The sequence below is a fragment of the Oncorhynchus clarkii genome, unplaced genomic scaffold, assembly GCF_045791955.1.
Source record: "Oncorhynchus clarkii lewisi isolate Uvic-CL-2024 unplaced genomic scaffold, UVic_Ocla_1.0 unplaced_contig_6237_pilon_pilon, whole genome shotgun sequence".
NCBI classification, from domain to species: Eukaryota; Metazoa; Chordata; class Actinopteri; order Salmoniformes; family Salmonidae; genus Oncorhynchus; species Oncorhynchus clarkii.
This window is the reverse complement of record NW_027258037.1, coordinates 127,501-152,500: the sequence shown is the minus strand read 5'-3', so window position 1 is coordinate 152,500 and position 25,000 is coordinate 127,501. Positions and strand designations below refer to the sequence as shown.

General features: G+C 49.4%; 1 protein-coding gene across 3 annotated transcripts in view; it reads left to right on the top strand.

Moving 5' to 3' along the window:
• Positions 1 to 25,000, top strand: part of LOC139394611 (glutamate receptor interacting protein 1) — a 180,917-nt gene that overhangs the window by 39,024 nt on the left and 116,893 nt on the right. For all 3 annotated transcript variants that reach the window (XM_071142710.1, XM_071142712.1, XM_071142711.1), the window contains exons 4-7: positions 1,984 to 2,129; positions 5,824 to 5,907; positions 6,641 to 6,716; positions 9,471 to 9,616. In XM_071142710.1, the coding sequence (XP_070998811.1) occupies positions 1,984 to 2,129; positions 5,824 to 5,907; positions 6,641 to 6,716; positions 9,471 to 9,616 (452 nt within the window). The remainder of the gene's footprint in view (positions 1 to 1,983; positions 2,130 to 5,823; positions 5,908 to 6,640; positions 6,717 to 9,470; positions 9,617 to 25,000) is intronic.

Sequence of the window (25,000 nt, the reverse complement as noted above, 5' to 3'; positions counted from 1 at the left end):
AATGAAAACAATGTACTGAGCAAATGTCAAATTGGCTTTTTACCAAATTACCGTACAACAGACCATGTATTCACCCTGCACACCCTAATTGACAACCAAACAAACCAAAACAAAGGCAAAGTCTTCTCATGCTTTGTTGATTTCAAAAAAGCCTTCGACTCAATCTGGCATGAGGGTCTGCTATACAAACTGATGGAAAGTGGTGTTGGGGGTAAAACATGCGACATTATAAAATCCATGTACACAAACAACAAGTGTGCGGTTAAAATTGGCAAAAAACACACACATTTCTCTCATCTCCTCGTCTCCATATATTTATCTTTCTGTGTTTCTCTCATCCTGTCGTCTCCATATCTTTCTCTGTCTGTGTTTCTCCCATCTCCTCGTCTCCATATCTTTCTGTGTTTCTCCCATCTCCTCGTGTCCATATCTTTCTCTGTCTGTGTTTCTCCCATCTCCTCGTCTCCATATCTTTCTGTGTTTCTCCCATCTCCTCGTCTCCATGTCTTTCTCTGTCTGTGTTTCTCCCATCTCCTCGTCTCCATATCTTTCTCTCTCTGTGTTTCTCCCATCTCCTCGTCTCCATATCTTCTCTGTCTGTGTTTCTCCCATCTCCTCGTCTCCATATCTTTCTCTCTCTGTGTTTCTCTCATCTCCTCGTCTCCATATCTTTCTCTCTCTGTGTTTCTCTCATCTCCTCGTCTCCATATCTTTCTCTCTCTGTGTTTCTCTCATCTCCTCGTCTCCATATCTTTCTCTCTCTGTGTTTCTCTCATCTCCTCGTCTCCATATCTTTCTGTGTTTCTCCCATCTCCTCGTCTCCATATCTTTCTCTCTCTGTGTTTCTCCCATCTCCTCGTCTCCATATCTTTCTGTGTTTCTCCCATCTCCTCGTCTCCATATCTTTCTGTGTTTCTCCCATCTCCTCGTCTCCATATCTTTCTGTGTTTCTCCCATCTCCTCGTCTCCATATCTTTCTCTCTCTGTGTTTCTCCCATCTCCTCGTCTCCATATCTTTCTCTCTCTGTGTTTCTCCCATCTCCTCGTCTCCATATCTTTCTGTGTTTCTCCCATCTCCTCGTCTCCATATCTTTCTGTGTTTCTCCCATCTCCTCGTCTCCATATCTTTCTGTGTTTCTCCCATCTCCTCGTCTCCATATCTTTCTCTCTCTGTGTTTCTCCCATCTCCTCGTCTCCATATCTTTCTGTGTTTCTCCCATCTCCTCGTCTCCATATCTTTCTGTGTTTCTCTCATCTCCTCGTCTCCATATCTTTCTCTTTCTGTGTTTCTCTCATCTCCTCGTCTCCATATCTTTCTCTCTCTGTGTTTCTCTCATCTCCTCGTCTCCATATCTTTCTGTGTTTCTCTCATCTCCTCGTCTCCATATCTTTCTCTCTCTGTGTTTCTCTCATCTCCTCGTCTCCATATCTTTCTGTGTTTCTCTCATCTCCTCGTCTCCATATCTTTCTCTCTCTGTGTTTCTCTCATCTCCTCGTCTCCATATCTGTCTCTCTCTGTGTTTCTCCCATCTCCTCGTCTCCATATCTTTCTCTCTCTGTGTTTCTCCCATCTCCTCGTCTCCATATCTTTCTCTCTCTGTGTTTCTCCCATCTCCTCGTCTCCATATCTTTCTCTCTCTGTGTTTCTCTCATCTCCTCGTCTCCATATCTTTCTCTCTCTGTGTTTCTCTCATCTCCTCGTCTCCATATCTTTCTCTCTCTGTGTTTCTCCCATCTCCTCGTCTCCATATCTTTCTCTCTCTGTGTTTCTCTCATCTCCTCGTCTCCATATCTTTCTCTCTCTGTGTTTCTCTCATCTCCTCGTCTCCATATCTTTCTCTCTCTGTGTTTCTCTCATCTCCTCGTCTCCATATCTTTCTCTCTCTATGTTTCTCTCTTCTTCTGTTCTGATTGTCTCAATCTCTTTCCCTCTCTCTGTCTTCCTCCCCTCCTCTACCACACCATCCATCTCTCTCTGTGTAGGAGTGACCAGCTCAACGTGGGCGACTACATCAAGTCTGTAAACGGGATCAATCTGACCAAGTTCCGTCACGACGAGATCATCAGCCTGCTGAAGAACGTCGGAGAACGTGTGGTTCTAGAGGTGGAATACGAGCTGCCACCTGTCTGTGAGTTCTACTGTTTTAGGACCACGTTGTTATAAATGATACAGTCCTTCATAGTCAGTGATACATTATGTTGATCTGATTGGTTCCATAGACACATTAGTCCTGTTGATCTGATTGGTTCAATAGATACATTATGTTGATCTGATTGGTTCCATAGACACATTAGTCCTGTTGATCTGATTGGTTCAATAGATACATTAGTCCTGTTGATCTGATTGGTTCAATAGATACATTAGTCCTGTTGATCTGATTGGTTCAATAGACACATTAGTCCTGTTGATCTGATTGGTTCAATAGATACATTAGTCCTGTTGATCTGATTGATTCCATAGACACATTAGTCCTGTTGATCTGATTGGTTCAATAGATACATTAGTCCTGTTGATCTGATTGGTTCAATAGATACATTAGTCCTGTTGATCTGATTGGTTCAATAGATACATTATGTTGATCTGATTGGTTCAATAGATACATTATGTTGATCTGATTGGTTCAATAGATACATTAGTCCTGTTGATCTGATTGGTTCCATAGATACATTAGTCCTGTTGATCTGATTGGTTCCATAGATACATTAGTCCTGTTGATCTGATTGGTTCAATAGATACATTAGTCCTGTTGATCTGATTGGTTCCATAGACACATTAGTCCTGTTGATCTGATTGGTTCCATAGATACATTAGTCCTGCTGATCTGATTGGTTCAATAGATACATTATGTTGATCTGATTGGTTCAATAGATACATTAGTCCTGTTGATCTGATTGGTTCAATAGATACATTAGTCCTGCTGATCTGATTGGTTCAATAGATACATTAGTCCTGTTGATCTGACTGGTTCAATAGATACATTAGTCGTGTTTATCTATTGATCTGATTGGTTCAATAGATAGATACTAATCAATAGAATTGGATGAGTATAGAGTCAAGCTGGATGTATACTAGATGAAACTGGATCTTCCGCCTGAAGCCAGAGTCCTGAGTTCCCACAATTCCTTTGTTCCTTTCCAGAGCTGTTTTACACGGAGTTCAAAGCCACCTTTACCAAACACATCTCACCTCGGTGTCTTTTCCTTTCATGTCTCCTCTCCCAGACTGTGTAATGATGTCTCCTCTCCCAGACTGTGTAATGATGTCTCCTCTCCCAGGCTGTGTAATGATGTCTCCTCTCTCAGGCTGTGTAATGATGTCTCCTCTCTCAGGCTGTGTAATGATGTCTCCTCTCTCAGACTGTGTAATGATGTATCCTCTCTCAGACTGTGTATGATGTCTCCTCTCCCAGACTGTGTAATGATGTCTCCTCTCCCAGACTGTGTAATGATGTCTCCTCTCTCAGACTGTGTAATGATGTCTCCTCTCCCAGACTGTGTAATGATGTCTCCTCTCCCAGGATGTGTAATGATGTCTCCTCTCCCAGGCTGTGTAATGATGTCTCCTCTCCCAGACTGTGTAATGATGTCTCCCCTCCCAGACTGTGTAATGATGTCTCCTCTCCCAGACTGTGTAATGATGTCTCCTCTCCCAGGCTGTGTAATGATGTCTCCTCTCCCAGACTGTGTAATGATGTCTCCTCTCCCAGACTGTGTAATGATGTCTCCTCTCCCAGACTATGTAATGATGTCTCCTCTCCCAGACAGACTGTGTAATGATGTCTCCTCTCTCAGACTGTGTAATGATGTCTCCTCTCCCAGACTGTGTAATGATGTCTCCTCTCCCAGGCTGTGTAATGATGTCTCCTCTCCCAGGCTGTGTAATGATGTCTCCTCTCTCAGACTGTGTAATGATGTCTCCTCTCTCAGACTGTGTAATGATGTCTCCTCTCTCAGACTGTGTAATGATGTATCCTCTCCCAGACTGTGTAATGATGTCTCCTCTCCCAGGCTGTGTAATGATGTCTCCTCTCCTAGACTGTGTAATGATGTCTCCTCTCTCAGACTGTGTAATGATGTCTCCTCTCTCAGACTGTGTAATGATGTATCCTCTCCCAGACTGTGTAATGATGTCTCCTCTCCCAGGCTGTGTAATGATGTCTCCTCTCCCAGACTGTGTAATGATGTCTCCTCTCCCAGGCTGTGTAATGATGTCTCCTCTCCTAGACTGTGTAATGATGTCTCCTCTCTCAGACTGTGTAATGATGTCTCCTCTCCCAGACTGTGTAATGATGTAACTGTGGAGGTAGTGATGTGTTTATATAGTGTTTGCTCCTCTCTCCCAGACTGTGTAATGATGTCTCCTCTCTCAGACAGACTGTGTAAAAATGTCTCCTCTCCCAGACTGTGTAATGATGTCTCCTCTCCCAGACTGTGTAATGTCCTCTCCCAGACTGTGTAATGATGTCCCCTCTCTCAGACTGTGTAATGATGCCTCCTCTCTCAGACTGTGTAATGATGTCTCCTCTCCCAGACTGTGTAATGATGTAACTGTGGAGGTAGTGATGTGTTTATATAGTGTTTGCTCCTCTCTCCCAGACTGTGTAATGATGTCTCCTCTCTCAGACAGACTGTGTAAAAATGTCTCCTCTCCCAGACTGTGTAATGATGTCTCCTCTCTCAGACTGTGTAATGTCCTCTCCCAGACTGTGTAATGATGTCCCCTCTCTCAGACTGTGTAATGATGCCTCCTCTCCCAGACTGTGTAATGATGTCTCCTCTCCCAGACTGTGTAATGATGTAACTGTGGAGGTAGTGATGTGTTTATATAGTGTTTGCTCCTCTCTCCCAGACTGTGTAATGATGTCTCCTCTCTCCCAGACTGTGTAATGATGTCTCCTCTCTCAGACAGACTGTGTAATGATGTCTCCTCTCCCAGACTGTGTAATGATGTAACTGTGGAGGTAGTGATGTGTTTATATAGTGTTTGCTCCTCTCTCCCAGACTGTGTAATGATGTCTCCTCTCCCAGACTGTGTAATGATGTCTCCTCTCCCAGACTGTGTAATGATGTCTCCTCTCCCAGACTGTGTAATGATGTCTCCTCTCCCAGACTGTGTAATGATGTGTCCTCTCTCAGACTGTGTAATGATGTCTCCTCTCCCAGACTGTGTAATGATGTCTCCTCTCCCAGACAGACTGTGTAATGATGTCTCCTCTCTCAGACAGACTGTGTAATGATGTCTCCTCTCCCAGGCTGTGTAATGATGTCTCCTCTCCCAGACTGTGTAATGATGTCTCCTCTCCCAGACAGACTGTGTAATGATGTCTCCTCTCCCAGGCTGTGTAATGATGTCTCCTCTCCCAGACTGTGTAATGATGTCTCCTCTCCCAGGCTGTGTAATGATGTCTCCTCTCCCAGACTGTGTAATGATGTCTCCTCTCCCAGACTGTGTAATGATGTAACTGTGGAGGTAGTGATGTGTTTATATAGTGTTTGCTCCTCTCTCCCAGACTGTGTAATGATGTCTCCTCTCCCAGACAGACTGTGTAATGATGCCTCCTCTCCCAGACTGTGTAATGATGTCTCCTCTCCCAGACTGTGTAATGATGTCTCCTCTCCCAGACTGTGTAATGATGTCTCCTCTCCCAGACTGTGTAATGATGTCTCCTCTCCCAGGCTGTGTAATGATGTCTCCTCTCTCAGACTGTGTAATGATGTCTCCTCTCCTAGACTGTGTAATGATGTCTCCTCTCCCAGACTGTGTAATGATGTAACTGTGGAGGTAGTGATGTGTTTATATAGTGTTTGCTCCTCTCTCCTCAGCTGTTCAGGGCTCTGGGCTGATGTTCAAAAGCGTTGAGGTGACTCTGCACAAAGAAGGCAATACGTTTGGCTTTGTCATCCGAGGTATGTGTGTGTGTGTGTGTGTGTGTGTGTGTGTGTGTGTGTGTGTGTGTGTGTGTGTGTGTGTGTGTGTGTGTGTGTGTGTGTGTGTGTGTGTGTGTGTGTGTGTGTGTGTGTGTGTGTGTGTGTGTGTGTGTGTGTGTGTGAAGCCGTTTGACTGGGGTATGGAGCAAAGGAAAGTGATCTGAATATGACTACAGAATAGGACCTTCTAGTTGACTCTATTTACCCAGTTGGAATGAAGCTTCATTAAAACGAATAGGAACAAACTTTTAGAAATGCGACCTAAATCGCACCCTATTCCCTACACTGCTAATTTTAGGGTGCATAGGGCTCTGGTCAAAAGTAATGCACTATGTAGGGAATAGGGTTCCATTTGTGATGCTCCCTTGGTGAGTTATCCTCGGTCTTTGAAGAGAGGGAAGTTAACTTGAAGGTCGACGCTACAGAGATGTTGCCACAGCTCATTACTCTCCGTCATCAATTCAACAAGTGTGTTGAAGTATTCAATTGCCCTTTCTGTTTCTAAATCAATAAGTCCTTCCTGCCGCAAAAGCCAATGTATTGCTACTGTGTTTCCTGTGTAGAAGTTTCATTTAAACAGTTTTCCTTTGTGATCAGGTACTACAGTATTACCTTGGTTCTTCAGTGATCTCTTATAGCACAAATCAATTATATGTATCCTTGGTTACCGTACCCACCTGTTTGTGTGATAACTGTCTGTTGGTTTGTTTAGGAGGAGCCCACGAGGACAGGAACAAATCCCGCCCCGTTGTCATAACTACTATCAGGCCAGGTGGACCTGCTGACAGGTGAGATGTTGTATCACTGACTAGACATGAGTAGCAGATCACAGATAGTGCTGCTGTATCAGAGTCTAGACATGAGTAGCAGATCACAGATAGTGCTGGTGTATCAGAGTCTAGACATGAGTAGCAGATCACAGATAGTGCTGGTGTATCAGAGTCTAGACATGAGTAGCAGATCACAGATAGTGCTGCTGTATCAGAGTCTAGACATGAGTAGCAGATCACAGATAGTGCTGGTGTATCAGAGTCTAGACATGAGTAGCAGATCACAGATAGTGCTGGTGTATCAGATTCTAGACATGAGTAGCAGATCACAGATAGTTCAATGATCTGACTTGTATCCATTCATTGTGACATTACCTTGACCTTGTTTGAAACATCAGCAGAGTTCAAGGTTAAGGTGTAGAGCAGTGGTCCCCAAACGTGTTATTGTCCCGTACCCCTTTGCGTACCCTCTCAAATGTTGTTTTTGCCCTCATTGTAAGACAGAGAAGAGCTGGGAGAGGAGAGGAGAGGAGAGGAGAGGAGAGGAGAGGAGGGGAGAGGAGATGGGGGAGAGGATAGGAGAGGAGGGGAGAGGAGAGGAGAGGAGAGGAGAGGAGAGGAGAGGAGATGAGATGAGATGAGGGGAGAGGATAGGAGAGGAGGGGAGAGGAGATGGGGGAGAGGATAGGAGAGGAGAGGAGAGGAGAGGAGAGGAGAGGAGAGGAGAGGAGAGGAGATGAGGGGAGAGGATAGGAGAGGAGGGGATAGGAGAGGAGAGGAGAGGAGAGGTGTCCTTGCCATTAAGACGTAATGATCCAAATGAAGTGTTTAAGTGCAGGGGCGGAACCAACAGGCCCTCAGGCGTGGCTATACTGTAGCCAGGGACCAGTATGGAAACCAACCAGCCACTGTTGTCTGTCTCTTCCTCTTCTCCCTGTCTCTCTATATCTGTCTGTCTCTCTATATCTGTATGTCTCTTTATATCTGTATTTCTCTCTATATCGGTCTGTCTCTCTATATCTGTCTGTCTCTTCCTCTCCTCCCTGTCTCTCTATATCTGTATGTCTCTCTATATCTGTATGTCTCTCTATATCTGTATGTCTCTCTATATCTGTATGTCTCTCTATATCTGTCTGTCTCTCTATATCTGTCTGTCTCTTCCTCTCCTCCCTGTCTCTCTATATATGTCTGTCTCTTCCTCTCCTCCCTGTCTCTCTATATCTGTATGTCTCTCTATATCTGTCTGTCTCTCTATATCTGTCTGTCTCTTCCTCTCCTCCCTGTCTCTCTATATCTGTATGTCTCTCTATATCTGTCTCTCTTCCTCTCCTCCCTGTCTCTCTATATCTGTCTGTCTCTTCCTCTCCTCCCTGTCTCTCTATATCTGTATGTCTCTCTATATCTGTATGTCTCTCTATATCTGTCTGTCTCTTCCTCTCCTCCCTGTCTCTCTATATCTGTATGTCTCTCTATATCTGTCTCTCTTCCTCTCCTCCCTGTCTCTCTATATCTGTCTGTCTCTTCCTCTCCTCCCTGTCTCTCTATATCTGTCTGTCTCTCTATATCTGTCTGTCTCTTCCTCTCCTCCCTGTCTCTCTATATCTGTCTGTCTTTTACTCTCCTCCCTGTCTCTCTATATCTGTCTGTCTCTCTATATATGTCTGTCTCTATCTGTCTGTCTCTCTATATCTGTCTGTCTATCTGTCTCTCCCTTTCCCTCTTGCTCCCTCAATCTCTCTCTCTCTCTCTCTCTCTCCCTCTCCGTCTCTCTCTCCGTCTCCTCCCTCCCTATAAACAGTCTATTAATGGACTGTGTTGAAGGATCAGTCAAGGAAGTCTTTCTAATGACACTCCCCATCCAGCAGCACACTCCCCATCCAGCAGCACACTCCCTATCCAGCAGCACACTCCCTATCCAGCAGCACACTCCCCATCCAGCAGCACACTCCCCATCCAGCAGCACACTCCCCATCCAGCAGCACACTCCCCTTCCAGCAGCACACTCCCCATCCAGCAGCACACTCCCCATCCAGCAGCACACTCCCCATCCAGCAGCACACTCCCCATCCAGCAGCACACTCCCCACCCAGCAGCACACTCCCCACCCAGCGTTTAAAAGCATCGTCTGGAGGTAGTTTCCACCATGTTAAATCCACCAGGAGAAGTGTGTCTAATCAGGATGTAGCTTCAGTGTTCACACTTCCAGTTAGGAGGAAAGGATTCCATTCTAGCGGTTGTCACAGGTTGTTTCTGATAAAACCTGATCAAAGGCAGAGACAGCGTGGAGATTCATTTCCAGTGTCACATCATGCTGGACGGTTAGCTGTTAGCGGTTAGCTCACCTGTGGAAACCAAATATAGCAATTTATATTTTCTGTCATAGTGGAGAATTCACAGCTCACTGACTGACATCTTCCCTATCCCCCCCCCCCCTCTCTCTCTCTTTCTCTCTCTCCTTCCTTCCTTCCCTCCCCTCTCTCCTCCCTCCTTCCTTCCCTCCCCCTCCTTTCCCTCCCTCCGTCCCCTGCCTCTCTCTCCCTCCTTCCCCTCCCCCTCTCCTCCCCCTCTCCTCCCCCTCCCTCCTTCCCTTCCCTCCCCCTCCCCTCTCCCTCCCCTCTCCTCCCCTTCCCTCCCCCTCTCCTCCCCTTCCCTCCCCTCTCTTCCCCCTCCCTCCTTCCCTCCCTCCCTCTCTCTCCTCCCTCTCTCCCTCCTTCCCTCCCCCTCTCCTCCCCCTCTCCTCTCCCTCCCTCCCTTCCTCTCCTCTCTCCTCAGGGAGGGTACGGTGAAGCCAGGGGACAGGCTCCTGAGTATCGATGGGATCCGTCTTCACGGGACATCCCATGCAGAGGCCATGTCCATCCTCAAACAGTGTGGACAGGAGGCTACGCTACTCATTGAGTATGACGTCTCCATCATGGGTATGTCATGGGAGTGTGTGTGTGTGTGTGTGTGTGTGTCCTCAAGAAGCTTGTCATCCAGATGCATATACATTTATATGGTGTTGTCAGGACACTGTCAGGGGGTGTGGGTGGACATTTATATGGTGTTGTCAGGACACTGTCAGGGTGTGTGGGTGGACATTGTCAGGACACTGTCAGGAGGTGTGGGTGGACATTGTCAGGACACTGTCAGGGGGTGTGGGTGGACATTGTCAGGACACTGTCAGGAGGTGTGGGTGGACATTGTCAGGACACTGTCAGGGTGTGTGGGTGGACATTGTCAGGACACTGCCAGGGAGTGTGGGTGGACATTGTCAGGACACTGTCAGGGGGTGTGGGTGGACATTGTCAGGACACTGTCAGGGGGTGTGGGTGGACATTGTCAGGACACTGTCAGGGTGTGTGGGTGGACATTGTCAGGACACTGTCAGGGGGTGTTGGTGGACATTTATATGGTGTTATCAGGACACTGCCAGGGGAAGGTCTAAAGACAGACTTGATCTCCCAGAGTCTCTTAACATCATTCCCATCAGTTGTCAAGTTGAAGCAGACAGACTCTGAGAGATGTAGCCTGTGACAGTCCAGGACCAGAGGACAGACCGTTCTTAGTTCAGCCCCCCATCCCTCCACCACGGAGACATTTCCACAGACACTGGCCTTCATCTCTCCAGCTGTTCCCCGTTGTCTCCCTGCTGCTCCACTCTCCCCCTTTATCTTGCTGAGTTCCAACCCTCAGCCAGTCCTGTAGATGTGAGAGGAGTGGATAGGTGGAAATGTCTCCCATCCTCTCTCTGTGCCTTCAGCTCTGGGTGAGTTCTGTTACAGTCGCTGCAGACAGGCAGTAAGGTTCCATTACAGACAGGCAGTAAGGTTCAATTCAACACAGTCAGAGAGCTCTGTTACAGACAGGCAGTAAGGTTCAATTCAACACAGTCAGAGAGCTCTGTTACAGACAGGCAGTAAGGTTCTATTCAAGACAGTCAGAGAGCCTTGTTACAGACAGGCAGTAAGGTTATATTCAAGACAGTCAGAGAGCTCTGTTACAGACAGGCAGTAAGGTTCTATTCAAGACAGTCAGAGAGCTCTGTTACAGACAGGCAGTAAGGTTCAATTCAACACAGTCAGAGAGCTCTGTTACAGACAGGCAGTAAGGTTCTATTCAAGACAGTCAGAGAGCCTTGTTACAGACAGGCAGTAAGGTTCTATTCAAGACAGTCAGAGAGCTCTGTTACAGACAGGCAGTAAGGTTCTATTCAAGACAGTCAGAGAGCCTTGTTACAGACAGGCAGTAAGGTTCTATTCAAGACAGTCAGAGAGCTCTGTTACAGACAGGCAGTAAGGTTCCATTCCAGACAGGCAGTAAGGTTCCATTCCAGACAGTCAGAGAGCTCTGTTACAGACAGGCAGTAAGGTTCCATTCCAGACAGTCAGAGGGCTCTGTTACAGACAGGCAGTAAGGTTCCATTCCAGACAGTCAGTTAGCTCTTTTACAGACAGGCAGTAAGGTTCCATTCCAGACAGGCAGTAAGGTTCCATTCCAGACAGTCAGAGAGCTCTGTTACAGACAGGCAGTAAGGTTCCATTCCAGACAGTCAGAGAGATATTTTACAGACAGGCAGTAAGGTTCCATTCCAGACAGGCAGTAAGGTTCCATTCCAGACAGTCAGAGAGCTCTGTTACAGACAGGCAGTAAGGTTCCATTCCAGAGAGTCAGAGAGCTCTGTTACAGACAGGCAGTAAGGTTCAATTCCAGACCGTCAGAGAGCTCTGTTACAGACAGGCAGTAAGGTTCCATTCCAGAGAGTCAGAGAGCTCTGTTACAGACAGGCAGTAAGGTTCCAGTCCAGACAGTCAGAGAGCTCTGTTACAGACAGGCAGTAAGGTTCCATTATAGGTAGTCAAAGGCAGGTGTCTTCCAATAGAAGTCCTGCCTGCCAGCTCCCAGCTCTTACAAAGCACAGCCAGAACACAGCCAGGACACAGCCAGAACACAGCTAGAACACAGCCAAAACACAGCCAGGACACAGCCAGAACACAGCCAGAACACAGCCAAAACACAGCCAGGACACAGCCAGAACACAGCCAGAACACTGCCAGAACACAGCCAGAACACAGCCAGAACACTGCCAGAATACAGCCAGAACACAGCCAGAACACAGCCAAAACACAGCGAAAACACAGCCAGAACACAGCCAGAACACAGCCAGAACACAGCCAGAACACAGCCAAAACACAGCCAGAACACAGCCAGACCCCAGCTCTTACAAAGCACAGCCAGAACACAGCCATGACACAGCCATAACACAGCCAAAATACAGCCAAAACTCAGCCAGAACACAGACAGAACACAGCCAAAACACAGCCAGAACACAGCCAGAACACAGCCAAAACACAGCCAGAACACAGCCAAAACACAGCCAAAACACAGCCAGAACACAGCCAAAACACAGCCAGAACACAGCCAGAACACAGCCAAAACACAGCCAGAACACAGCCAGAACACAGCCAGACCCCAGCTCTTACAAAGCACAGCCAGAACACAGCCAGAACACTGCCAGAACACTGCCAGATCACTGCCAGATCCCAGCTCATACAAAACACAGCCAGAACACAGCCAGAACACAGCCATACCCCAGCTCTTACAAAGCACAGCCAGAACACAGCCAGAACACTGCCAGAACACAGCCAGATCCCAGCTCATACAAAACACAGCCAGAACACAGCCAAAACACAGCCAGAACACAGCCAGACCCCAGCTCTTACAAAGCACAGCCAAAACACAGCCAGAACACAGCCAGACCCCAGCTCTTACAAAGCACAGCCAGAACACAGCCAGATCCCAGCTCTTACAAAACACAGCCAGAACACAGCCAAAACACAGCCAAAACACAGCCAGAACACAGCCAGAACACAGCCAGACCCCAGCTCTTACAAAGCACAGCCAGAACACAGCCAGATCCCAGCTCTTACAAAACACAGCCAGAACACAGCCAGATCACAGCCAAAACACAGCCAAAACACAGCCAGAACACAGCCAGAACACAGCCAGACCCCAGCTCTTACAAAGCACAGCCAGAACACAGCCAGAACACAGCCAGACCCCAGCTCTTACAAAGCACAGCCAGAACACAGCCAGATCCCAGCTCTTACAAAACACAGCCAGGACACAGCCAGAACACAGCCAGATCCCAGCTCTTACAAAACACAGCCAGAACACAGCCAGAACACTGCCAGAACACTGCCAGATCACAGCCAGATCCCAGCTCATACAAAACACAGCCAGAACACAGCCAGAACACTGCCAGAACACAGCCAAAACACAGCCAGAACACAGCGAGATCCCAGCCAGAACACAGCCAGAACACAGCCGGAACACAGCCAGAACACAGCCAGATCCCAGCCAACAGAACTGACTAAAAGCTGTGTGCATAAAAGCCTTTTCAGACGCAGAGAAAGATCTGTGATGTGAAACATTGTCAATGAAAAAGATTCACCTGCTGGTCCTCTGCTGGGCTTTGATGTTTCTTTGTACTTTACAGAACGCTGACTTTAAAAACCGCTTGGTAAGAAGGGCAAAACAAAGAGGGATTTAAAAGAGGCAGAAAGTAGCAGGCTGATCGGTGTTCATGTTAAATCCTTCCCCGGGCTTCAGTCTATTTTGATCAGTCCACTAAATGTCAGACGGAACCACCCAGGAAGGAGAGAGTATGAGAGAGTGAGTTGGCCTATTACCCAGCGTGGGCCTCCGACGTCCCCACAACGTTCTGACAATCAGACGTCACGCGGGTTCTGTTCAGAAGGCCCGCACTGGCCTCTGGGTAATCCTGAAGATTCCGGTGGCGGTGACTTTGCCGTGCTCCGACCTGGAAGTGATAGTTATGTCTTCCTGTCACCGTGTCACAGTCTTACTCGCTGTGCTCGCTGCTCGCTGTGTGTGTGTGTGTGTGTGAGTGAAAGTACCACTGGACTCAGTGAAGTCTAAGGAAGCAGAATCCTTCATCCTGAGAGACTTTCCTCTGGAGAAAAAGCAAGGTATTGAGTTGACAGTTGGCTGAATATAGATAACAGCCCCTTGTGTTGACAGTTGGCTGAATATAGATAACAACCCCTTGAGTTGACAGTTGGCTGAATATAGATAACAACCCCTTGAGTTGACAGTTGGCTGAATATAGATAACAACCCCTTGAGTTGACAGTTGGCTGAATGTAGATAACAACCCCTTGAGTTGACAGTTGGCTGAATATAGATAACAACCCCTTGAGTTGACAGTTGGCTGAATGTAGATAACAACCCCTTGAGTTGACAGTTGGCTGAATGTAGATACCAACCCCTTGAGTTGACAGTTGGCTGAATATAGATAACAACCCCTTGAGTTGAAACTACGGATTTTATTAATAAAACTCTCTCACACTTTCATGGTGAAGCAAATCGATTCTCAAGGGAGAAATGGGAGTTGTCTTTTGAAATGTGTTTGTATGATAGATTAGACTTAACATGAAGTTAACATACAGGTGTGAGCCTATACACAGAGATTTACGGTATGTCCCAACAAACAGGTGTGTGCCTATACACGGAGATTTACGGTATGTCCCAACAAACAGGTGTGTGCCTATACACAGAGATTTACGGTATGTCCCAACAAACATATGTGAGCCTATACACAGAGATTTACGGTATGTCCCAACAAACAGGTGTGTGCCTATACACAGAGATTTACGGTATGTCCCAACAAACATATGTGAGCCTATACACAGAGATTTACGGTATGTCCCAACAAACAGGTGTGTGCCTATACACAGAGATTTACGGTATGTCCCAACAAACAGGTGTGTGCCTATACACAGAGCTTTACGGTATGTCCCAACAAACAGGTGTGTGCCTATACACAGAGATTTACGGTATGTCCCAACAAACAGGTGTGTGCCTATACACGGAGATTTACGGTATGTCCCAACAAACAGGTGTGTGCCTATACACAGAGATTTACGGTATGTCCCATCAAACAGCCTATACACAGAGCTTTACGGTATCTGCTCGTGGAGACAATTTACGTTTTCTCTCTGAGCGACCCAGGCATGATAAAAGCAGAACGATTAAGAACCACCAGATTGCAAGCCCATTAATCCCTAATATACACCCATAAACTACACACACACACACACACACAGACACACACAGAGAGAGACAGACACTGAAGCGATGCGCAATGACGCGATGATGTGGCCAGGTTATGCTGGTGGTTGTGTGTGTGTGATGAGAAACCGTGTAACATTCTCACACAGCCAGTCTCATCAGTACATCTCTCTCCCTTCTGGTAGGCAGGTTTGAGGTGTTCACCATTCTCACACAGCCAGTCTCATCAGTACGTCTCTCTCCCTCCTGGTAGGCAGGTTTGAGGTGTTCACCATTCTCACACAGCCAGTCTCATCAGTACGTCTCTCTCCCTCCTGGTAGGCAGGTTTGAGGTGAGGATGGAGGGAAGGAGTTGGAAGAGACAAATGAGTTATGAAGGAAGAATGAGATGTGGAGGAGAAGAGAGAAGGAGAGGTAGAGAGATGGAGGGATGGAGGAGAGGAGCGGTAGAGAGATGGAGGAGAGGAGAGGTAGAGAGATGGAGGAGAGGACTGGAGGAGAGGAGTGGTAGAGAGATGGAGGAGAGGACTGGAGGAGAGGAGAGGTAGAGAGATGGAGGAGAGGTAGAGAGATGGAGGAAAGGAGAGGTAGAGAGATGGAGGAGAGGAGAGGTAGAGAGATGGAGGAGAGGAGTGGTAGAGAGATGGGGTAGAGGGATGGAGGAGAGGAGAGGTAGAGAGATGGAGGAGAGGAGAGGTAGAGGGATGGAGGAGAGGAGAGGTAGAGAGATGGAGGAGAAGACTGGATGAGAGGAGAGGTAGAGCGATGGAGGAGAGGAGAGGTAGAGAGATGGGGTAGAGGAATGGAGGAGAGGAGAGGTAGAGGGATGGGGTAGAGAGATGGATGAGAGGACTGGAGGAGAGGACTGGAGGAGAGGAGCGATAAAGAGATGGAGGAGAGGACTGGATGAGAGGAAAGGAGAGGTAGAGAGGAGAGGAGAGGTAGAGAGATGGGGTAGAGGAATGGAGGAGAGGACTAGAGGAGAGGAGAGGTAGAGAGATGGGGGTAGAGGGATGGAGGAGATGACTAGAGGAGAGGAGAGGTAGAGGGATGGAGGAGAGGACTGGATGAGAGGAGAGGAGAGGTAGAGAGATGGGGGTAGAGGAATGGAGGAGAGGAGAGGTAGAGGGATGGAGGAGAGGAGAGGAGAGGTAGAGAGATGGGGGTAGAGGAATGGAGGAGAGGACTGGAGGAGAGGAGAGGTAGAGGGATGGAAGGTAGTGTTTTATCACCAATCATGAATGAAACAATCTCCAGGCTGCATCAATAATGTGAGCCCATTAATTTTTCATCAGATAGCTCTTAGCATGGGCAGGAACAGACAGGAGAAGACGAGGGAATGATGTGTAGGAAATACAGGGAGGACAGGGGCATATAGATATGTAGGGGAGACAGGGGTATATAGATATGTAGGGGAGACAGGGGGAGGTATGGTTACTGGGTGATTGTTGCTTGGATGAATGGTGATGGGGAAGAGGGAGAGAGAGAGAGGGAGAGAGAGGGAGGGAGAGAGAGAGGGGTAGAGGGAGAGAGAGGGAGGGAGAGGGGAAGAGGGAGAGAGAGGGAGGGAGAGAGGATGGAAGAGGATAAATAATAGTGTAGGAGGGGAGAGAGAGAGAAGCCTGTGGGGGAATACAGGTTAGCTGCTAGCACATCAACAACACCTCTGTTCAGAGAGAGAGAGAGAGAGAGACAGAGAGAGAGAGACAGAGAGACAGACAGGAAGAGAGAAAGACAGAGGGAGAGAGAGCGACAGAGAGAGAGAGAGAGAGAGAGACAGACATAGAGAGAGAGAGAGAGACAGAGAGAGAGAGACAGAGAGAGAGAGAGACAGAGAGAGAGAGAGATAGAGAGAGAGAGAGAGAGAGAGAGAGAGAGACAGAGGGGTAATAATTGCCTGAATAATTGTGGGTTTTCCTACTGCTTGTATTATATTAACATCCCTTCTGAGAGGCAAGAAAACACACGATAATGTTTGTTTTGTTGAGCGTGTGGATTATATAGAAAGATCGGAAGGGTGTGTGTGTTCAGTGTGTGTGACAGTATAGTACCAGTCAAAAGTTTGGACACACCTACTCATTCAAGGGTTTTTCTTTATTTTGACTATTTTCTACATTGTAGAACAACAGTGAAGACATCAACACTATGAAATAACACATATGGAATCATGTAGGAACCGAAAAAGTGTTAAACAAATCAAAATATATTTTACATTTTATATTCTTCAAAATAGCCACCCTTTGCCTTGATGACAGATTTGCACACTCTTGGCATGTCGGGTCTCAAGCATCATTGAACATGTAGAGACCGGAATAAGGGGAGGGGTGAGGGGTGTAGAGACCAGAATAAGGGGAGGGGTGTAGAGACCAGAATAAGGGGAGGGGTGAGGGGTGTAGAGACCAGAATAAGGGGAGGGGTGAGGGGTGTAGAGACCAGAATAAGGGGAGGGGTGTAGAGACCAGAATAAGGGGAGGGGTGTAGACACCAGAGTAAGGGGAGGGGTGTAGAGACCAGAATAAGGGGAGGGGTGTAGAGACCAGAATAAGGGGAGGGGTGTAGATACCAGAATAAGGGGAGGGGTGAGGGGTGTAGAGTCCAGAATAAGTGGAGGGGTGAGGGGTGTAGAGTCCAGAATAAGGGGAGGGGTGTGGAGACCAGAATAATGGGAGGGGTGTAGAGACCAGAATAAGGGGAGGGGTGTAGACACCAGAGTAAGGGGAGGGCTGTAGAGACCAGAATAAGGGGAGGGGTGTAGAGACCAGAATAAGGGGAGGGGTGAGGGGTGTAGAGTCCAGAATAAGGGGAGGGGTGTAGAGACCAGAATAAGGGGAGGGGTGTAGAGACCAGAATAAGGGGAGGGGTGTAGAGACCGGAATAAGGGACGGGGTGTAGAGACCAGAATAAGGGAAAGGGTGTAGAGACCAGAATAAGGGGAGGGGTGTAGAGACTAGAATATGGGGAGGGGTGTAGAGACCAGAATACGGAGAGGGGTGTAGACACCAGAGTAAGGGGAGGGGTGTAGAGACCAGAATAAGGGGAGGTGTGTAGAGACCAGAATAAGGGGAGGGGTGTAGAGACCAGAATAAGGGGAGGGGGTAGAGACCAGAATAAGGGGTGGGGTGTAGAGACCAGAATAAGTGGTGTAGGGGAGGGGTGTAGAGAGAGACCAGAATGAGGGGTGTAGAGACCAGAATAAGGGGAGGGGTGAGGGGTGTAGGGAATAAGGGGAGGGGTGAGGGGGGGGGGTGAGGGGTGTAGAGACCAGAATAAGGGGTGGGGTGTAGAGACCAGAGTAAGGGGAGGGGTGAGTGGTGTAGAGACCAGAATAATGGGAGGGGGGAGGGGTGTAGAGACCAGAATAAGGGGAGGGGTGTAGAGACCAGAATAAGGGGAGGGGTGTAGAGACCAGAATAATGGGAGGGGTGAGCGGTGTAGAGACCAGAATAAGGGGAAGGGTGTAGAGACCAGAATAATGGGAGGGGTGAGGGGTGTAGAGACCAGAATAAGGGGAGGGGTGAGGGGTGTAGAGACCAGAATAAGGGGAGGGGTGTAGAGACCAGAATAAGGGGAGGGGTGAGGGGTAGAGACCAGAATAAGGGGAGGGGTGTAGAGACCAGAATAAGGGGAGGGGTGTAGATACCAGAATAAGGGGAGGGGTGAGGGGTGTAGAGTCCAGAATAAGTGGAGGGGTGAGGGGTGTAGAGTCCAGAATAAGGGGAGGGGTGTGGAGACCAGAATAAGGGGAGGGGTGTAGAGACCAGAATAAGGGGAGGGGTGTAGACACCAGAGTAAGGAGAGGGCTGTAGAGACCAGAATAAGGGGAGGGGTGTAGAGACCAGAATAAGGGGAGGGGTGAGGGGTGTAGAGTCCAGAATAAGGGGAGGGGTGTAGAGACCAGAATAAGGGGAGGGGTGTAGAGACCAGAATAAGGGAAGGGGTGTAGAGACCAGCATAAGGGGAGGGGTGTAGAGACCAGAATAATGGGAGGGGTGAGTGGTGTAGAGACCAGAATAAGGGGAAGGGTGTAGAGACCAGAATAATGGGAGGGGTGAGGGGTGTAGAGACCAGAATAAGGGGAGGGGTGAGGGGTGTAGAGACCAGAATAAGGGGAGGGGTGTAGAGACCAGAATAAGGGGAGGGGTGAGGGGTGTAGAGACCAGAATAAGGGGAGGGGTGTAGAGACCAGAATAAGGGGAGGGGTGTAGATACCAGAATAAGGGGAGGGGTGTAGATGTGGAGACCAGAATAAGGGGAGGGGTGTAGAGACCAGAATAAGGGGAGGAGTGTAGACACCAGAGTAAGGGGAGGGCTGTAGAGACCACCAGAATAAGGGGAGGGTGTGTAGAGTCCAGAATAAGTGGAGGGGTGAGGGGTGTAGAGTCCAGAATAAGGGGAGGGGTGTGGAGACCAGAATAAGGGGAGGGGTGTAGAGACCAGAATAAGGGGGGAGTGTAGACACCAGAGTAAGGGGAGGGCTGTAAAGGTGTAGAGACCAGAATAAGGGGAGGGGTGAGGGGTGTAGAGACCAGAATAAGGGGAGGGGTGTAGAGACCAGAATAAGGGGAGGGGTGTAGAGACCAGAATAAGGGAGGGAGGGGTGTAGAGACCAGAATAAGGGGAGGCGTGTAGAGACCAGAATAAGGGGAGGGGTGTAGAGACCAGAATAAGGGGAGGGGGTAGAGACCAGAATAAGGGGTGGGGTGTAGAGACCAGAATAAGGGGAGGCGTGTAGAGACCAGAATAAGGGGAGGGGTGTAGAGACCAGAATAAGGGGAGGGGTGTAGAGACCAGAATAAGGGGAGGCGTGTAGAGACCAGAATAAGGGGAGGGGTGTAGAGACCAGAATAAGGGGAGGGGGTAGAGACCAGAATAAGGGGTGGGGTGTAGAGACCAGAGTAAGGGGAGGGGTGAGTGGTGTAGAGACCAGAATAATGGGAGGGGGGAGGGGTGTAGAGACCAGAATAAGGGGAGGGGTGTAGAGACCAGAATAAGGGGAGGGGTGTAGAGACCAGAATAATGGGAGGGGTGAGTGGTGTAGAGACCAGAATAAGGGGAAGGGTGTAGAGACCAGAATAATGGGAGGGGTGAGGGGTGTAGAGACCAGAATAAGGGGAGGTGTGAGGGGTGTAGAGACCAGAATAAGGGGAGGGGTGTAGAGACCAGAATAAGGGGAGGGGTGAGGGGTGTAGAGACCAGAATAAGGGGAGGGGTGTAGAGACCAGAATAAGGGGAGGGGTGTAGATACCAGAATAAGGGGAGGGGTGAGGGGTGTAGAGTCCAGAATAAGTGGAGGGGTGAGGGGTGTAGAGTCCAGAATAAGGGGAGGGGTGTGGAGACCAGAATAAGGGGAGGGGTGTGTAGAGACCAGAGGGGTGTAGAGACCAGAATAAGGGGTGGGGTTTAGGGGTGAGGGGTGTAGAGACCAGAATAAGGGGAGGGGTGTAGAGACCAGAATAAGGGGAGGGGTGTAGAGACCAGAATAATGGGAGGGGTGAGGGGTGTAGAGTCCAGAATAAGGGGAGGGGTGTAGAGACCAGAATAAGGGGAGGGGTGTAGAGACCAGAATAAGGGAAGGGGTGTAGAGACCAGAATAAGGGGAGGGGTGTAGAGACCAGAATAATGGGAGGGGTGAGTGGTGTAGAGACCAGAATAAGGGGAAGGGTGTAGAGACCAGAATAATGGGAGGGGTGAGGGGTGTAGAGACCAGAATAAGGGGAGGGGTGAGGGGTGTAGAGACCAGAATAAGGGGAGGGGTGTAGAGACCAGAATAAGGGGAGGGGTGAGGGGTGTAGAGACCAGAATAAGGGGAGGGGTGTAGAGACCAGAATAAGGGGAGGGGTGTAGATACCAGAATAAGGGGAGGGGTGAGGGGTGTAGAGTCCAGAATAAGTGGAGGGGTGAGGGGTGTAGAGTCCAGAATAAGGGGAGGGGTGTGGAGACCAGAATAAGGGGAGGGGTGTAGAGACCAGAATAAGGGGAGGAGTGTAGACACCAGAGTAAGGGGAGGGCTGTAGAGACCAGAATAAGGGGAGGGGTGTAGAGACCAGAATAAGGGGAGGGGTGAGGGGTGTAGAGTCCAGAATAAGGGGAGGGGTGTAGAGACCAGAATAAGGGGAGGGGTGTAGAGACCAGAATAAGGGGAGGGGTGTAGAGACCAGAATAAGGGAAGGGGTGTAGAGACCAGAATAAGGGAAAAGGTGTAGAGACCAGAATAAGGGGAGGGGTGTAGAGACTAGAATATGGGGAGGGGTGTAGAGACCAGAATAAGGGGAGGCGTGTAGAGACCAGAATAAGGGGAGGGGTGTAGAGACCAGAATAAGGGGAGGGGGTAGAGACCAGAATAAGGGGTGGGGTGTAGAGACCAGAATAAGGGGAGGCGTGTAGAGACCAGAATAAGGGGAGGGGTGTAGAGACCAGAATAAGGGGAGGCGTGTAGAGACCAGAATAAGGGGAGGGGTGTAGAGACCAGAATAAGGGGAGGGGGTAGAGACCAGAATAAGGGGTGGGGTGTAGAGACCAGAGTAAGGGGAGGGGTGAGTGGTGTAGAGACCAGAATAATGGGAGGGGGGAGGGGTGTAGAGACCAGAATAAGGGGAGGGGTGTAGAGACCAGAATAAGGGGAGGGGTGTAGAGACCAGAATAATGGGAGGGGTGAGTGGTGTAGAGACCAGAATAAGGGGAAGGGTGTAGAGACCAGAATAATGGGAGGGGTGAGGGGTGTAGAGACCAGAATAAGGGGAGGGGTGAGGGGTGTAGAGACCAGAATAAGGGGAGGGGTGTAGAGACCAGAATAAGGGGAGGGGTGAGGGGTGTAGAGACCAGAATAAGGGGAGGGGTGTAGAGACCAGAATAAGGGGAGGGGTGTAGATACCAGAATAAGGGGAGGGGTGAGGGGTGTAGAGTCCAGAATAAGTGGAGGGGTGAGGGGTGTAGAGTCCAGAATAAGGGGAGGGGTGTGGAGACCAGAATAAGGGGAGGGGTGTAGAGACCAGAATAAGGGGAGGGGTGTAGACACCAGAGTAAGGGGAGGGCTGTAGAGACCAGAATAAGGGGAGGGGTGTAGAGACCAGAATAAGGGGAGGGGTGAGGGGTGTAGAGTCCAGAATAAGGGGAGGGGTGTAGAGACCAGAATAAGGGGAGGGGTGTAGAGACCAGAATAAGGGAAGGGGTGTAGAGACCAGAATAAGGGGAGGGGTGTAGAGACCAGAATAATGGGAGGGGTGAGTGGTGTAGAGACCAGAATAAGGGGAAGGGTGTAGAGACCAGAATAATGGGAGGGGTGAGGGGTGTAGAGACCAGAATAAGGGGAGGGGTGAGTGGTGTAGAGACCAGAATAAGGGGAGGGGTGTAGAGACCAGAATAAGGGGAGGGGTGAGGGGTGTAGAGACCAGAATAAGGGGAGGGGTGTAGAGACCAGAATAAGGGGAGGGGTGTAGATACCAGAATAAGGGGAGGGGTGAGGGGTGTAGAGTCCAGAATAAGTGGAGGGGTGAGGGGTGTAGAGTCCAGAATAAGGGGAGGGTTGTGTAGACCAGAATAAGGGGAGGGGTGTAGAGACCAGAATAAGGGGAGGGGTGTAGACACCAGAGTAAGGGGAGGGCTGTAGAGACCAGAATAAGGGGAGGGGTGTAGAGACCAGAATAAGGGGAGGGGTGAGGGGTGTAGAGTCCAGAATAATGGGAGGGGTGTAGAGACCAGAATAAGGGGAGGGGTGTAGAGACCAGAATAAGGGAAGGGGTGTAGAGACCAGAATAAGGGAAAGGGTGTAGAGACCAGAATAAGGGGAGGGGTGTAGAGACTAGAATATGGGGAGGGGTGTAGAGACCAGAATAAGGAGAGAGGTGTAGACACCAGAGTAAGGGGAGGGGTGTAGAGACCAGAATAAGGGGAGGCGTGTAGAGACCAGAATAAGGGGAGGGGTGTAGAGACCAGAATAAGGGGAGGGGGTAGAGACCAGAATAAGGGGTGGGGTGTAGAGACCAGAGTAAGGGGAGGGGTGAGTGGTGTAGAGACCAGAATAATGGGAGGGGGGAGGGGTGTAGAGACCAGAATAAGGGGAGGGGTGTAGAGACCAGAATAAGGGGAGGGGTGTAGAGACCAGAATAATGGGAGGGGTGAGTGGTGTAGAGACCAGAATAAGGGGAAGGGTGTAGAGACCAGAATAATGGGAGGGGTGAGGGGTGTAGAGACCAGAATAAGGGGAGGGGTGAGGGGTGTAGAGACCAGAATAAGGAGAGGGGTGTAGAGACCAGAATAAGGGGAGGGGTGAGGGGTGTAGAGACCATAATAAGGGGAGGGGTGTAGAGACCAGAATAAGGGGTGGGGTTTAGAGACCAGAATAATGGGAGGGGTGAGGGCTGAAGAGACCAGAATAAGGGGAGTGGTGTAGAGACCAGAATAAGGGGAGGGGTGTAGAGACCAGAATAAGGGGAGGGGTGAGGGGTGTAGAGTCCAGAATAAGGGGAGGGGTGTAGAGACCAGAATAAGGGGAGGGGTGTAGAGACCAATATAAGGGGAGGGGTGAGGGGTGTAGAGACCAGAATAAGGGGAGTGGTGTAGGTAACTAAGGGGAGGCTGTATCTGAGCCTGGTACACCCCAGCTGTTGGGTAACTAAGGGGAGGCTGTACCTGAACCTGGTACACCCCAGCTGTTGGGTAACTAAGGGGAGGCTGTGTCTGAGCCTGGTACACCCCAGCTGTTGGGTAACTAAGGGGAGGTGTATCTGAGCCTGGTACACCCCAGCTGTTGGGTAACTAAGGGGAGGCTGTATCTGAGCCTGGTACACCCCAGCTGTTGGGTAACTAAGGGGAGGTGTATCTGAGCCTGGTACACCCCAGCTGTTGGGTAACTAAGGGGAGGCTGTATCTGAGCCTGGTACACCCCAGCTGTTTGGTAACTAAGGGGAGGCTGTATCTTAGCCTGGTACACTCCAGCTGTTGGGTAACTAAGGGGAGGCTGTATCTGAGCCTGGTACACCCCAGCTGTTGGGTAACTAAGGGGAGGTGTATCTGAGCCTGGTACACCCCAGCTGTTGGGTAACTAAGGGGAGGCTGTATCTGAGCCTGGTACACCCCAGCTGTTGGGTAACTAAGGGGAGGTGTATCTGAGCCTGGTACACCCCAGCTGTTGGGTAACTAAGGGGAGGTGTATCTTAGCCTGGTACACCCCAGCTGTTGGGTAACTAAGGGGAGGTGTATCTGAGCCTGGTACACCCCAGCTGTTGGGTAACTAAGGGGAGGTGTATCTGAGCCTGGTACACCCCAGCTGTTGGGTAACTAAGGGGAGGTGTATCTGAGCCTGGTACACCCCAGCTGTTGGGTAACTAAGGGGAGGTGTTCTGAGCCTGGTACACCCCAGCTGTTGGGTAACTAAGGGGAGGTGTATCTGAGCCTGGTACACCCCAGCTGTTGGGTAACTAAGGGGAGGCTGTATCTGAGCCTGGTACACCCTAGCTGTTGGGTAACTAAGGGGAGGCTGTATCTGAGCCTGGTACACCCCAGCTGTTGGGTAACTAAGGGGAGGCTGTATCTGAGCCTGGTACACCCCAGCTGTTGGGTAACTAAGGGGAGGCTGTATCTGAGCCTGGTACACCCTAGCTGTTGGGTAACTAAGGGGAGGCTGTATCTGAGCCTGGTACACCCCAGCTGTTGGGTAACTAAGGGGAGGTGTATCTGAGCCTGTTACACCCCAGCTGTTGGGTAACTAAGGGGAGGCTGTGTCTTAGCCTGGTACACCCCAGCTATTTGGTAACTAAGGGGAGGTGTATCTGAGCCTGGTACACCCCAGCTGTTTGGTAACTAAGGAGAGGCTGTATCTGAGCCTGGTACACCCCAGCTGTTGGGTAACTAAGGGGAGGCTGTATCTGAGCCTGGTACACCCCAGCTGTTGGGTAACTAAGGGGAGGCTGTGTCTTAGCCTGGTACACCCCAGCTGTTGGGTAACTAAGGGGAGGCTGTATCTTAGCCTGGTACACCCCAGCTGTTGGGTAACTAAGGGGAGGCTGTGTCTTAGCCTGGTACACCCCAGCTGTTGGGTAACTAAGGGGAGGCTGTATCTTAGCCTGGTACACCCCAGCTGTTGGGTAACTAAGGGGAGGCTGTGTCTTAGCCTGGTACACCCCAGCTGTGCTTTATTGGTTCAGACAGGTTATACCTGTAGAGAGGCTTTTTCTTTTTAATGCTGACATTTTGAAGTCAGATCTTTGTATATATATTTTGTAAATATCACCA